This window comes from Onychomys torridus, chromosome 18 (assembly GCF_903995425.1).
Source record: "Onychomys torridus chromosome 18, mOncTor1.1, whole genome shotgun sequence".
NCBI lineage: Eukaryota > Metazoa > Chordata > Mammalia > Rodentia > Cricetidae > Onychomys > Onychomys torridus.
The window spans coordinates 5828251-5843414 of record NC_050460.1 but is presented as its reverse complement, the minus strand read 5'-3'; the positions used below and the strand labels follow the sequence as shown (position 1 = coordinate 5843414).

General features: G+C 49.1%; 1 protein-coding gene across 1 annotated transcript; it reads right to left on the bottom strand.

The window, feature by feature from the left end:
* Nucleotides 1-351: 351 nt before the first annotated feature.
* Apobec2 (apolipoprotein B mRNA editing enzyme catalytic subunit 2) lies at nt 352-13594 on the bottom strand. Its single transcript, XM_036167792.1, has 3 exons — nt 13362-13594; nt 4399-4962; nt 352-767 (listed from the first exon to the last, which is right to left on the bottom strand). Exons 1-2 carry the CDS (start codon nt 13490-13492, stop codon nt 4419-4421), a joined length of 675 nt encoding a protein of 224 aa, XP_036023685.1. The 5' UTR covers nt 13493-13594; the 3' UTR covers nt 352-767; nt 4399-4418.
* Nucleotides 13595-15164: the final 1570 nt, after the last annotated feature.

Here is a 15164-nt window from a genome sequence, read left to right as displayed (position 1 = left end):
TCTTCACCTTCCCTGGTTGCCTCTGGGTATTCCAGCTGGCTAGCACATCTCCAGGGATTCTCCTCCATCTCTTATCATGTGCTGCTGCACACTGCTTTACATGAGTTCTGGGGATTTGAACCCTCCTTGCCATTTCCCCAGCCCTCAGGAGAAAATAATTAATTGAAGGTTAGGGTCTTGGTGATAAGTCAGCCTTGGAGAGTTAGTTTCCTCATTGTCAAGACCTGACTTGACCATCCTAATATCTGTCACAGCCTGGTTCTTAACCTCCAATATCCCTGTGCCCAGTATCCACTTGCTGTCCATGGGAACTTTCCACTGCCCAACTTTCTTAAAAGAACAGGCCGCAAAAACCACACTTTTCCTTTATTAGTGATGCTATTTTGCCTTAAAAAAAAACAAAAACAAAAACAAGCCAACAGCAACCCAGCCCAACTCAAAACACTTTTCTTGATGTATTTCAAAGGTCTGTGCCTTGAATCTGAGGATCTTTGTCTTGGGCAGCACCCGTGGGGAGGCAGGAAGAGCCTCCACCCCCAGGTGCCCACATACAGCTGCTTTGCTTCCCTTCAGTTTCCTTTCCCCAATAGCCACCTTACAAAAGACATGACGCAATGACAGCCTGACATGTGCTGAGTTCTCGAGGGAGGGCCTTGTCCAGTACAGTCGGTTGGTGTCAAATGTCCAACTCCAGGTATAATTGGGAAGACAGCTGAGTCCTGGATGCTTCCCCATGTCACTGCTTCTCTGGGTGGCAGTGGGCAGACCTTCATGGAAAATAAGGCATGTTACTGAGAGCCTTGCCGACCCCGACAGCCAGCCCTCTAAGATAACCGAGGCTCCTTTGTACCTTTCCAAAAGAGACCCGGCTGTTTCCTCCAGGGCCTCCAGTGGCGGGGTGGGGGGTCCCGGGGCCCACACCTACAGGGTATTTAAGGTCCCTTCATTGATCTTCCATATGGCTTCTCTTCCCCTGAGATCACCTGGGAATGCTTTTCTCATTAAATGTGGACTTTTAATTCAGCTTGAATTGGCATATTGCATCGGTGGAGTTACCCACTACCCGGGATGGTTTTTCAAAATACTCATCACTAGTTCTTGGCTGAGCTAGGGTTGGGATGTTTCTTTCTTTGCTTTGGTATGGTTACAACAGTCCCAGGGGAGATCTGCTCGGAGTCTGTTAAATATATGGTACAAAGATTCGGCTTGGCTTGGCTTGAGATGGGGTTCCACTGTATTGCATTGTGTGGCCTAGAATGTACTGTGTAGACCAGGCTAGTCTCAAACTCAGAAAGCTCTTTACCTCCGCCTCCTGCATGCCGCTCTGCTAGTCTTAAAGCAGAAGATGAAATGAGATATATTTATTTATTGGATGCTTCTTAGTGATCTTTCAGAAGGGCTGATTTTTAGGGTCATTTAGACTCTGCCGTAGCTTTTTGTTGCCTTTGACCTTTCCCCCTGGAACTTGGAAGACTCACAGATATGCACAGGGAAGTCTGCCAATGCGTTCAAGAATACTGGTCCTATCTGTACACACAAGCAGTAATATTCTTTTTTAAATTACATTTATTTATGTGTATGGGTGAATGCTTGTTTAGCGGTTGAAGAATAGCTTTTGGGAGTCAGTTCTCTCCAATATGTGGGTCCCACGGATCGAACTCAGGTCTTCATGATTGGTGGCAATCACCTTCACTCGGTGAGCCATCTCGCTGGCCCAGAGTATTTTAGAATAAGCTGACTTAGACATACACTTCTCCTCATGCTCGCTTATTTTCGAGTAACAGTTAAAATGCTCAGTGATCCCAGATTAAAACTTTTTAATCATCTGTGAAATTCATAATTTTAATGAAAAAAATCCCTGAAGACTTGCTAGCAGTTTAGGATCCAGCAGAAGCGGCCTGTAAAAGTCTTCCCAGGGCTGCCCAGATAGCTCTGACAGTTTAGGCCCCGCCGCCAGGCCTGACACCGAATTCCCAGCCCCGGAACCCACATGGTGGAAGCCAAGCCCCAACTCTGGCAAGCTGTCCTCTGACTGCCACATGTGTGCCACATGTGTGCCCCCTCCCCCCACACAAATAAGTAAAAATGTAATTTTATAAAATGGGATTTTGGAGGGGGATGTTTTTGTTGTTGCTGCTGTTTGGGGGGATAGAGTAGCCTAGGTTGGCCTATGAATTCTGCATTCTCAATCAACTTCTTGGTTCTGGAAACACAAGCATAGAGTAATAGTAGATTATTTTTGTTATTGTTGTTATTGTCAGTGGTGCTGGGAATTTAATCCAGTATGTATGCATGCTAGGCAAGCATTTCACAACGAAACATACCCCAGCACAAATCTTTGGGCTTTGTAAGCATCCTACCACTGAACTACATCGACACCCCAAACTCTTAGGGTTTTTCTTTGTTTTTGTTTTGAGACATGGTCTCTTTAGGTAGCTTAGGCTAGCCTGAGAATTGTGATAACCTAAGAGAGCCTCTAACTCAGGACCTTCCTGCCTCTGCCTTTGGAGTGCTGGGATGTAGGCACAACATTCCTCTCTCCCATGGAGACTGCAAAAGAAAGCAGCACGGGCTTAAAGTTAAGCCAGTGGTCACCATTCTGGTGAGTCTTACGCTGGTTAGACAGTTAGACAAAAATCTTTAAGGAATTGTGAGCAAGTGCTGTATTTCCAGACGTCCCCCTTGACATCTCTTTACTGCTCTCCAGACCCAGTGTCCTGTGCTATTATATGGTGTGAATCTACCTCATGACTGCCCACTGAGTCTCTGTCCTTTTGCTAAAAAGAATAGACTGAAAATGAGTAGGCTAGGACAGGAAGATGCAGCCTGAGGATGTCTGGGCACCCCATGTGTTTGCCTAATAGCAAACACCTGCCAACACGCAGCTCCGGAACATTGAGATTTCCAGAACGTGCCTGTGAAGCAGCGTCCTCTCTTAAGGGTATTAGGAGTGAGAAACATCAAACGTAAATTGAATGATCTTCATGGACACATGCTGCGTCCATGTTTTATGAATACAGCAGTCGTTCCAGAATTAAACTCGGGTAGGAGTGCAGTGAAGAGCCTTCACCATCACTAGATTTTGATCAGCAACTCCAGCCTTGGAAAGGGGTTCAGTCACAGCAGTTCCACGGGAGCAAAGTAGATCAGACCAAATTCAAAGGATAGTGAAGGATCTTTTACCCTCTTTCCTGAGGATAATTGGCCTGTTTCTGTGAGAGTCTAATTTACCCTCAGCAAGAGGCCAAATTGGCCTTAATTGTGCCCTAATTATTTGCCTAAACAGCTCCTCTTTATTTCCAGTTTCCTATCACCTCTTGACATCTGGAGGAGGCTACTTCTGAGCTGCTATTTCAGTTATAAACATCTCTTAACCCTTTAGACATTCTGGTATGGACTAGCTCACTACCCTCACTGAGAGCATTTGGCTCTCCATGAGTTAATTCCCTGGGTGATTCTCAGTAAGAATGCCCTGGCCTTAGGCATCCACCCAGCAACCACTAAGCAACTCAAAGAACAGCCCTTTGAAAGAGGGAGAGCAGAGCTGGCTAAATCAGAAGATGGATACACGCTGGAGAGACGGCTCAGAGCTTAAGAGCTTTGGGTGCTCTTCCAGAGGGCCTGGCTTTGATTCCCAGCACCACGTGGTGCCTCACAAGCGCTTGTAACTCCAGTTCCATGGGATCTAATGCCCTCTTCTGGCCTCCTTGGGTACCAAGTATGCACGTGGTACACAAGGACACACACAAGCAAAATACCTATATCCATAATTTTTTTTAAAGAATAAAACTTAAAAGAAAAGAAGCAAGAAACTGCCCTCAAGAATGAAAATTCTGCATTCCAGAAAAACAGAGGTTGTGAATTTGGGAGCAGGAATCTAGAAAGTATCTACAGTAGGGATGTTGGGGTCCCAGGAAGTGAAGTTATGTGTGGCTGTAAACCACCACGTGGATGCTCAGAGTCAAACCTGGGCCGTCTTTGAGAATAACGAGTACTCGTGGCCACGGAGCCACCTCGCCAGCCCTTATTTTTAATACATATTCGTGTATGTCTGTGTGAATATGAGCAAGTGCATTCTAGTGTCTGGAGTGCAGAAGAAGGTGTTAGGTCCCCTGGAGCTGGAGTCAGGCAGTTCTGAGCCACCCAATGTGGGTGCTGAGAGCCAACTTTACAAGTACTCCAGTGCTCTAACGGCTGAGCCATCTCTCCAACCCTAAGGCGTGGATTTAGATAGAGGGATCTAGAGGAAAGGGAATGAATGAAACCATGTTCTAGAATGTTTCTACAACCAACTAACACAGAGGAGAGCACCCCCTTCAAATTGTGTTTCTTCCTGCCTGACCTCAAGTCTCCTACCCAAGTAAACACAGATGGTGCCAGGGCACCAGGGAAACTCACAGAAGGCTGCGCTCTGCTGCCTACTTCAGGATATCTGCCAGCTTCTCCTCATAATATAGGAAGTTCTCCTGAATGTCCTCCCAGGGCTCAAAGGCCTTGGATTCACCCTCTTCTTGCTCCACAAAATTCTGCCAGATGTACTCGAAGTCCTGGGGTTTCATGATGCGCAGTTTGCAGCCAGCCTCCTTCAGCTTCTTGAGAGCGGCCTGGACCTCTGGCTCCTCCCACATGAAGAGCCGGCCCACCAGGATGAGCAGGCGCAGGTTCTTGGTCTTGCTGAGCGTTTTGAGAATTCGGTCAGCGCAGGCTGCACAGGGGCTGGAGGACACGTACCAGGTGACATTGTACTTCAGGGCGGGGTCGCAGGCCGGCAGGATGGTGTTAAAGAAAGCCTCCTCAGCGTGGGCACCTGCATGCTCATCCTCCAGGTAGCCCCGGGACGCCTGCACTGGGCCTCCCTTGCTTTGTGCTTCAACCACATAGCAGAGGAAGGTCTTGTTCCGCCCGGAACTGTATTCCACGTTCCGGAACTGAAATTTAAAGAAGTTGACAGGCAGCCGCTCCCTGTAAGTCAAGGAGACAAGGCAGGGAAGAAGGGAATGATGAGTCCTCGATCTGATCTTCGGATCTAGATCAGGCAGCTCTCCAAGACCCATTCATTCTTACTGAAAATGGGCCTTGCCTATGCTAATGCGCGCGCGCGCGCGCACACACACACACACACACACACACACACACGCACACACACACGCACACACACACGGAGGGGTCACACAGAGGTAGGACTGCTTACTACTCTTTGAGGGGACTTGATTTGGGTTTGGTTCCCAGTATCTATGTTCAGCGACTCACAACCTCCTGTAACTCTAGTCCCAAGAGCTCTTACACTCTCTTCTGGCTTCCCAAGTCACCGGCACACATTCAGTGACATATACACACCAATATAAAAATACTCACCCCTTAGAAACAACAAAGGTCTTTTTATGTAGCCCTGGCTGTCCTGGAACAAATATAGACCAGGCTGGTCTTGAACTCACAGAGATCTACCTGCCTCTGCCTCCCAAGTGCTGGGATTAAAGGGATAAGACACCACTGCCTGGCATGAGAATAACAATAATAATTTAATGAGGTAGTAGGCTGTGGAATTTCTCATGAGGAAGCAAGACAAAGATTTTATTGAGTGTTCCATGCCGTCATTTCTACTTGTAGCTCACGTAGATTGCATTTTGGTCACCGAGTGGCCTATATCTCATAACACGGTGTTCTCCTATTGGCTGTTTCTCAATTGAAAGGGGTGTCACTGTCACATAGTCAGGGGCTAAGAATTATCTGTGAGACAAGTCTACCCAAGGGTACCACAGGGGAGGCAAGCTTGGGTGTAGTATTGGATCATTTGGCCCTTGGCCTCCATGTGGCATCATCTAATAGCTAGGATCTAGACAGGAGAGATGTAAATAAACGGTCAAGAATGCTAGAACATTGCAAATGTGGTCAGAAGAGGACATAGAGTGTGACATAGAGTGTGACGGTTAGTTTGTCGATTTGACTGGATTTAGAACCACCCAGGAGACACATCTCTGGGAATGTCTGTGAGGGTGTTAGCCAGGAGATTTACCCTCGAAGGGAAGCGCTAACCTGAATTTTAGGTACCAAATGTGGGCTCAGGTCTCAGGTTGGAGAGAAAGTGAGCAGGCCAGCAGTCAGTGCTTCCGGCTCCCTGACTGGATGCCATGTAACCAGCTGCCTCACTCCTCCTCTGCTGGGAAGGACATCTCCTCACTCTGTGAACCCAAAGAAACTCCTCTTCGATTGCCTCTTGTCAGGCATTTGGTTACAGCAACAAGGACGGTCTTGGGACGACATATGGAGGGTCATGAAAGTTAGAACTTGATTTAGAAGGCAGTACAAAGGTTTGCTAGTTCTTGAAGGAAAGCATGACGTCCAGGGAAGACCTGGTGATACCAGGCTGGTGCAGTACAGCTGTGCACGGCCTGCAGTTTAAAGAGCCCTCTAGATGTCTACGGCAGTGGGCTTGGTGCATAGAAGATTTAAAGGGAGAGTTATGCCAGGCAGAAAATGGACTAGGAGTAGCTGGGCATGTTAAAGAACAGCATGGCATTGATAAGGAGAGAGGGCATCAGACTGACAGCGGTGTTCTTCCCAAAGTACGTATGTATAAACCTTTATTTATATTTATTTATGAGGAGGAGGCACTTGTGCTACATCGTGTGTGTGTGTGTGTGTGTGTGTGTGTGTGTGTGTGTGTGTGTGTGTAGGTTGGAGGTCAACTTGTGAGCGAAGTTTCTTCTCTTCCACCCGAGGGTTCAGAGGATCGAGGTTAGGTCATGAGGATTGACAGCATCATTACCTGCTGAGCCATCTTGTGGGTCTCAAAGATTGTTTTTAGTTTTCTTGTTTTGAGTGTTTTCCTAAAATGTAGACCTGTATAGGTTTAGAGGCCAATGAAAATGAGAGTTTTCAAAGTCAGGAGTGGAAAGAGCTAGCCAGAGAGGCTGCTTTCCTTGTTATAATGGCCACAGGGGCTGGGGTGGGGCTCTGTGAGCGAGCTTGCCTAGCATTCAAGATCCCCAGTGCCACAGAATAAATGTGTAATCTCTGCACCTGCTGCAGGACATGCCCCACTAACTCACAGGGGGCCCGTCTCTCCTCCTTATCTTTCCCCAGAAAGGTCAGCAGACTCCAGGGCAACAGGGGAGTCCCTAGTATCCCAGACCTGGCTGCTTAAGACGAAGCAGCCGATGGGAAGAGCCAGGAAGCCCCAGTGACTTACCTCCTCCTGGCTTCATCACAGAACATCTCCACACATGTTTCCATGTCCCCTGCTGGCAAGTCAAGTTTCCAATATGGAGATGGATATGTCGGAGGACCCAGCCCCAGGATTCCTTCAGGGTTATATTTAGCTCTCTAAGCACCTCCATCCCTAGCTGGAAGTGTTTAGTATTTACTTAACTTTTACGCAGGAGCAATCACCTGCTGTTTTTCCTTTCCTCTTTCAAACCTGATGGAATACTCCTGATTGCATGGTTTCACTCACCCACCAAACTACCCTCCGGCTCTACCTGTTCCTCAGATGTCCCCTTTCTTCCTGAAAGAGATTCCTGTTCCTGAGAACACAGACTCATGTTTTTGGTATTTAAGGACTTGTTAGACTCCTTGCCCAGAGTTGCCTTGTATGCCGGATTCTGAGGGAGGGTGCTATCGGAAGTATTTATGGCTACTTTGTAGGCTTGGAGCTTTAAGCTGTAGCTGCCCCATGTGGTCCTTCAGGGTTGGGCTCCCCTCACCCCCCCCCACACCCCATGCCTAAAGCGTTGCTCCAACTTTGTTCCGTGTGGCCTCACTAAAAGCAAGAATTTGGCCTAGTCAACAGTAGCAAGCGGCTGAGTGGGTGAGAACTGACTACTTCCCTAATCCCCTCCCACATAAACTCTGCCATTTGCCCCTCCTTCCCTTCCCCAAGCATGAAGAGAGAACCCAGAAACCCTAAACCCATGGGAGAGGAAGAAAGGTCGCCTCTCTATAAATATCCTTTCTGACCCAGCCCTGCCAGCAGTCCCAGAGCCCACCCCGCCCCTCCACCTGGCAGGGCCTCTGGGCTAGCTGCTTAAGGGAAGACCTGCCGCCCACACTCCCCTTGGCTTGGCTAGAGCCTGGGCTTGCCTGGTTCCTCTGGCTCCTCCGTGGGCCTCTTGGTCAGAAGGAGCAGAAAGATCAAATGAGGTTCTTTGGGTATCCTATGGACTACCTCAACCAGGAAAGAGCTGGCAGAGGCCTGAAATTATTGTAGAGAGCTGAATAACATGGCTACGGACCTCAGGCAACCATGGAAACACAGGATAAGCCCTGGGGGAAGAAAGGAAGCAGGGACATCTAATGTCTCAGTTGTAGCCCTTTTTCCTAATCACACAGTATGGCTGAGTATTACTCCCAACCTCAGAAGATTTCACGGTTAAAGAAGGAGTGGACATTCTGTCTCTGTGTGTGTCCGTGTGTGATGTGTGCATGTGTGCATGTGTGTTGGGAGGGCAGGCTGGAGAGTGACGACGGTGGCGGGTCTTGTTTCTCTGCACTCAGTCACTCATCCAGGTGAAGACCCAGGAGTGTGACTCCAGTTTCCTCCTTAGGCGCCACTCACACTGGGCATTGCCAGGAACAAACAGAAACACTGAACGCTCATTCATACCTATTCACAAAGAGAGTATGTCTGCCCAAGGAGGGGGAGCCGATGTGGGTGTGTGTAGTGTGTGTTGTTTCTGAGGTGCATGCTTTAACCATTTGTGTTTCCCAAGCACAGATACACAATGAAAGGGGGTAACAGTGGAGTCCCTAGAAGCTGGTCAGAGACGGAATATCTTCTACACAGTGGCCCACGCAGTGGAGCGAGCCCTCAGGACAGATGGGATGTTGACTTGCTTCAGTTCCCCTCACTAGACCTGTCTGTGAGCCCGTGTCAGAGGGGGAGCTGCTGCTTTCCATAGCTGATAGTCGCCCTTCTCAGACTCTCTGTGCCGACGACGCCAGGAGTGAGGGTTAGAGATCAGGCTCTCCCACGGCCTGCCTGGAGCGACTCAGCCAGCAGCTAGGCCACCGTCATCACAGACTCCTCTCGTGCTCTCTCTCTGTCTCTGTCTCTGTCTCTCGTGTACCCTCTCTGAGATGGCCTTTCGCTTCCCTGACCCCAATAAATCTCTTGCATGAGATCTGTTATGTGGTGTGGTTTTTACAGCATACCTTGGCCTGGAGACCCACCAAGGTACTCCTGCCTTATTATAAATAGTGGGCCCAGTCAGGAAGAGGAGTATAGAGCAAAAAACAAGGTTCTAGAACTAAGGAGAAAATGCTAGATTTGCAGGACTGATGAAGTTCTACCCGAGGCAAGCAGGAAGCCAGTGCCTTCTCCATGGGACACTCAATCCACACAGCTTTGACATCCCTGAAGGCCAGGGTGGCAGCTGGTGGGCCATTTTCTGTTTCTAGTAGCCCACTCCTCAGTACGCTCCAGAGGCCAGGATGGGGATTTGTGGCATAAATAATAGTGTTGAGGGGGCTGGGCATGGCAGCACATGCCTTTAACCCCAGCACTGGTGAGACAGAGATGGGCAGATCTCTGAGCATTTGAAACCAGTCTGGTCAGTAGTTAGTTCCAGGACAGCCAGAGCTGCAGAGTGACACCCTGCCTCAAGAAACCTAAAGTTCAGTGGCTGAAGTACCTGACTTTGAATCTCCAGAACCCAAGTAAAGAGCCTGATGTGGTAGTGTCCCGTCTATACCCCTGGCAGGAGGCAGGGACAGAAGATTCCCTGGCAGCCCATGGGCCAGCTAGCTAGGCAGACACAGTGCAGAACAAGTGACCCTCAAACAAGGTGAAGGTAGGGATCATCCCTCAAGGGAGTTTTCCTCTGACCCCCACATATACACCATGGTATGCATGCTCCCACACTCCCACAAATGTGTGCACACGAACATGTGCTTGCACACACACACACACACACACACACACACACACACACACACACACGAATGGTGTTGAAGGCTCACTCCACAGACATACCTGTGAGCAAAACATTCATATGTACACATACAGTGAGAAAAGCAAACCTAGAGGACTGAGAAGACATGGCTAAGAGGAAAGTCATTGTGCCATTTAAATTCAGCCCACCACACCCTGTGACAGCAGGCCATGCTTTCTACAGAAGCATACACGCTTCCACACATAGACGGGTGGTACTAGGTAGGTCCAGGATCACCAGGGCAGAGATGGAAAGATGGCGATCATGTTGTCCTAGAGCGCCCCTGTGCTTGCTGCAAGGGCATGCCTGGAAAACTCTACGTGCTGGGAACTGCAAGTCTCTTTATATTCTCTGTGTTAGAAGCCCTCCCTCCGACTCACTTCCTGTTACAGCGGCTGGCAGACAGCCTAACACACGGAAGTGCCCATTCATTAGTCCATTCATTTATCCTACAAATATTTATTGAGTACCAATTGAGAGCTAGAGATAAAGCAGTGAGAAAGAGTCCTTGCTTTCTGGCAGGACAGCTACTCTAATGGAAATGAGCACTAAGTGCACAATTCATAGGTGGCAAATATTTGTGAATATAAAAGTCCTCGATATGGTCCGCTTGAGGTAGTGCTATGCTCTGGAGTTGTAAGGTCCTGAAGTTCATGCCCTATGAATCTGGCTAGCCTTGAGCAAAGTCCCTGTCCCTCTGAGGTTTATTTTTCTATATGTAAATGACTGAGTAATCCAACCTCCCAGATTTTGAACAATAGTAGACATTTAATAAGCTATAGCTAGTATTGATGGATGGTGCCTTCTCTAAGATTCAAGTTATACCTTTCAAAGAGCCACCCTCAGCTTAGGCAAACCACAGAAAGAGAAACTTTCGTGTGTGTGTGTGTGTGTGTGTGTGTGTGTGTGTGTGTGTGTGTGTGTGTTGCACATGATGTGTGGTGTGGACATCAGTCTCTGCATGTCATGCCACCTGTTTGGAGTCCAGAGGACAATTTTGTGGAGTCGGTTCTTTCCTTCCACCTTTACATGGGTTCTGGGACTCAGGCTAGCAGGGCAAGCTCCTCTACCTGCTGAGCCATTTTTCAAGCTCAGCATTTGTTAATTTCTCTCATGTAACCCCTGCACTATGGAGATCTCAAAGCATGAGTGGAAACCACTGGATATAGGACAGGGAAGAGATGGGTAGAATCTTCTCTCTAGAAGGGAGGGCCTGGCTTCAGCACATCCTATGGCTTTAGACCCTCTTCCAGAATCTTCTGCCATCTTTCTTGTCCTTTTGCTCAGGTCTGCTTTCCATCTATCTATCCGAAGCACCTCATGTAAACAGAATCACCACAGACAAATCTCTCTCCTCGTGCCTCTACAAACACTCCTTGCTTCAGACTGTTCCTGAAACGCCTTCTCTGCTCTTCTAGCTTCAGCCCAAATCTAAGGAGCATTTTAGAGCCATCCTCTGTGGAGTCAAGACCAGGGAAGGAGCGACTTCGCTGGCCCTCTGGAAAGGGAAGGAGAGGCCAGCCATCTTTCCCATCCTGTGAAGACAAGGCCACACCTCTGGGCTATTTTAAGTATCTGTTTATCCAGAGAGGCCTAGAGGACAGATCGCCACAGCTGTTGCCTGTGTCCAGGAAACACTCAGAGCTCCACTTCCATCCAGAAGTGCTCTCAGAGACCCAGAACCTGCCCCTCTGTGCCTCTTTCTCTGAGCCTTGAGTCTTGGAAAACTTGTAACTCTCATTGCCATGGGAGACCTGTGGGCAAGACACTTGACTGGGAGTCCAGAACCTGTCACTTCCTGGTTCTTTGGTTGTAGGTATATTGTTCAGTCTCTCTGAGCCTGTTTCTCCTTTCTCTCTGCATTAAGCTGAGGGTGGATAAGCATTCTCTTGACTGTGTTGTGAAGCCTTAGACAAATGTCAGTTGCTTCTGAGACCTTCAGGCTCCACCGTCCTGGGACCCCAGTGCATATTCAAGTCAACAGTCTAATTTTGTTGTTGGCTCACCTTGCGCCTGTACCTGGGAGATCAAGAGCTACAGAGAGTGGAAGGCATGTGTGCAACCCAGGACAGCATGGTCCAGCATGCTCAGGTGTCAGTAAAAGGATCCTCTGCCATAGGCAAGCCACTGGAATTGAGGACTCTGCTGGCCTGTTTGCCTAGGCTTTCCCTGTGTCTATATTAGTCCGTGCCCAGCTGTTCCCTTAATCCTAGGATGAGAGCAGGATTAGCTGGGTGAGCAAGAGTGAATGGAAGTTCAGTGGCTACTCATGTCTCAGGAACCAAGCTACATTTCCCCTGGGCTCTCTTAGAAGTCAGAAAATATCTGGGCAGGAAGGGACATTACGGATCAAGTCAGGTGAGCTTCCTCATGTTGGAAATAGGAAAATGGAGGCCACGCCTAGGCACTGCACATCAAGCATAAATAAGACAGCAAGTCCAAACTACTCCCCAGGGCTGCTTCTCCCCATGAGAACACCCGTGACATTGTTCCTCTGAGACTCAGTGTGCCTCCACCTAGCCTTTGCACATTGCTGAGACTGCCATGAGAACCACCGTGCAGTGGGGAAACCTGCCGCCCGCCCCTTCTTACTCTCTGCCTTGACTTTAGCGGCATCTTTCTCTCTTAGAATAGAGAGAGGTGAGGAGGAAGGCTGCTATTGTTCATTTCTGGAGATGGGACAATCTGGACAAGAGGGGACCCTGAACATGGCTCTCCCTCAGGGACCTGTAGACTGTTTGATGGCACAGTTGCTCCAGGCTGTGTGGGCCTTGTGGAACAGCTCTTCTGTGTAGACGCTCCTAACGTCTGCACTCTGGGAGATGACGGTCCTGCCGAGACCACCTTTAGTGTACCATTCTCACTACTTGGGAGTGGGTAGTATGCACAGGGGCTGGTGATACCCAATACCCGCGGCAAGAACAGATGGCCACCAGGGTCCTTTCTCATCCACGCCACCACCCTCCTGAAGCTTCTCCGGGCAAGGCACGATTCTGCCTTTGCACACGTCAGAAACTGCCGTGATTCTGTGGGTCCCTTCCTCCGAGGCACCCCCCATTCCCATCTCCTACTGATCACAGAGTCCAAAGTGTCACCTCAAGAAGCCGAGAGTAGCTGGACCTGATGGTACATGCCTTTAATCCCAACATTGAAAAGGAAGAGGCAGGAGGATCTGTGTGAGTTCAAGGCCAGCCGGGTCTACATAGTGAGATCAGGGTCAGCCAAAGTTACATGGTAAAGCCCTGCCTCAAAAAAAAAAAAAAAAAAAAAAAAAAGTCAAGAGGCATTTGCTGCCCTGAAGCCCCCTGCTAGGATGTTGGGCACAGAGCTTGAGCTTGACCTTGGCCCTATTATCCCCTCCTTACCTTCCACAGTCTGCTCAGACCCCACACTCTCCCAGGCAGGAGACCCCAGCCCCCACACAAGGCTCACCCAGTGACGATCTCAAAGGGCGGCAGGTCGATGAGCTCCTTCAGCTTCTCAGGGTCTTCGAGGTTCTCCAGATCTTCTCCATTCTGGGAGGCTGGCGCTGCAGCCTCAGCGACCTCTTCTTTCTGAGCCATGGAGGAACAGTGGCCGAGAAGTGGAGGGTTGTGAAGCCAGCTGGGGCCTGGCGGCAGACTCCCAAGCAGCTGTCAGCAGCTCAGCTTGGCTGGGGATGACAGCAGGCTTGGTGCTCTGCCTCGGCTGCAGGCTTTATAAGCAGCCCCACCCCGCCCCTGGAGCTGTCTCCCTCAACCTTTTTTTTTTTTAAACTGGATGACCAGCGGTGACAAGGGTGGGGGAATGGAAACTCTGGCCATGCTTCTTCCCCTATTTATCAGCAGGCAGACAGGAAGCTGGCAGGTGTGGAGGGCTGGCCCAACTCTTCCTCACCTCTCTTTGACCCTGTATTCTCAAGTGGTTCCTACCCAGACTCCAGTGAGCTTTGGGGGAGAAGCCCTCACAGTGTTTTAAATAGGATGAGAGCCTGTGGTGGTGGAGGAAATTGTAGCAACCCCGGCCATTCCTGTTGTGGGGGGTCTTGGAGGGCACGAGATAGAAACCAGTGGTTTGAAGTGAGAACGTCTGCTGCTACTTCATGCTGTATATGCTTGTTGTGAGTCCAGGTTGCCACAGCAATTGGCTGCTGGTCTGTTTTCTTTTAAAGATGTCTGTCTGTGTGTGTGTGTGTGTGTGTGTGTGTGTGTGTGTGTGTGTGTGTGTGTCTGTGAGAGCATATGCTTACCTGTGAGTATGGTGGCCAGAAGAGGACACCAGGAGTCTTCCTCTATTGCTCTCCACCTGTTTCTTTGAGGCAGGATACCTTCCTAAACCTATGCCTCGAATTGTCTGAGTTAGACTAGAAATCAGTAAGCCCCATTATTCCCAGGTTTCTGCCCTGCTCCGAGCTGGGTGTACAGGTGTTTCAAGGCTACCCAGCTTTTTCTGTGGTGCTGGGATCCAAACTCTGGTTTTCATAATTGAGGACCAAGTTCAACCATCTCTCCGGCTGCCAACCACTAACCCTACAGCCTTACGGTGCTCAGTTTACTGAGTTCCAGTCTTTCTAAATGGGCCTGCCTGTGAGTTTAGTGGCTTACCTATAAAAGTGTATTTAAGATTCTCCATAGCCCTGGGAGGCAAAATGAGCTCTGGCCACACTGAACATGGGGACACAGAGACTCACAAAAGGGTTAGGGTGCTTGCTTAGGTCATATAGACCCAAAGTGGATCTGGTAGGATTAAAATCCCATTTAGTACAAAGGGCAAATGTTCAGCCTTCATCCCCTGCATCAGTCCTGTGCTCATCTGACAGGTGTGTGCTGAGCACATGCTCTCTGCCAGGACCTGTTCTAGGCACGGAGGTGCGAGCAGCCCAAAGGACAAAGCAAAGGGAGCCCTGCCCTCGAGGAGCTTGCTGTGTCAGCGGACAGACAAGCGACGTCAAATAAGTGATAGGTTTTGGTAAGTGCTGGGGAAAACAGGCAAGGAGGGTTCCAAAAATGACCGAGGGTGGATTATATTTGGAAAAGATGTTTACTTTTTATTTGTTTGTCTATTTGTTTATTTTTTGAGACAGGGACTCTGCTTGTAGACCAGGCTGGCCTCAAACTCAGAAATTCACCTGGTTCTGCCTCCCAAGTGCTGGGGCTAAAGGCATATGCCACTATACCTGGCCTTTCTTATTATTTGTTTGTTTGTTTGTTTTTTAAAGACAGGGTCTCTCTGTGTAATAGTTGTGGCTATCTTGGA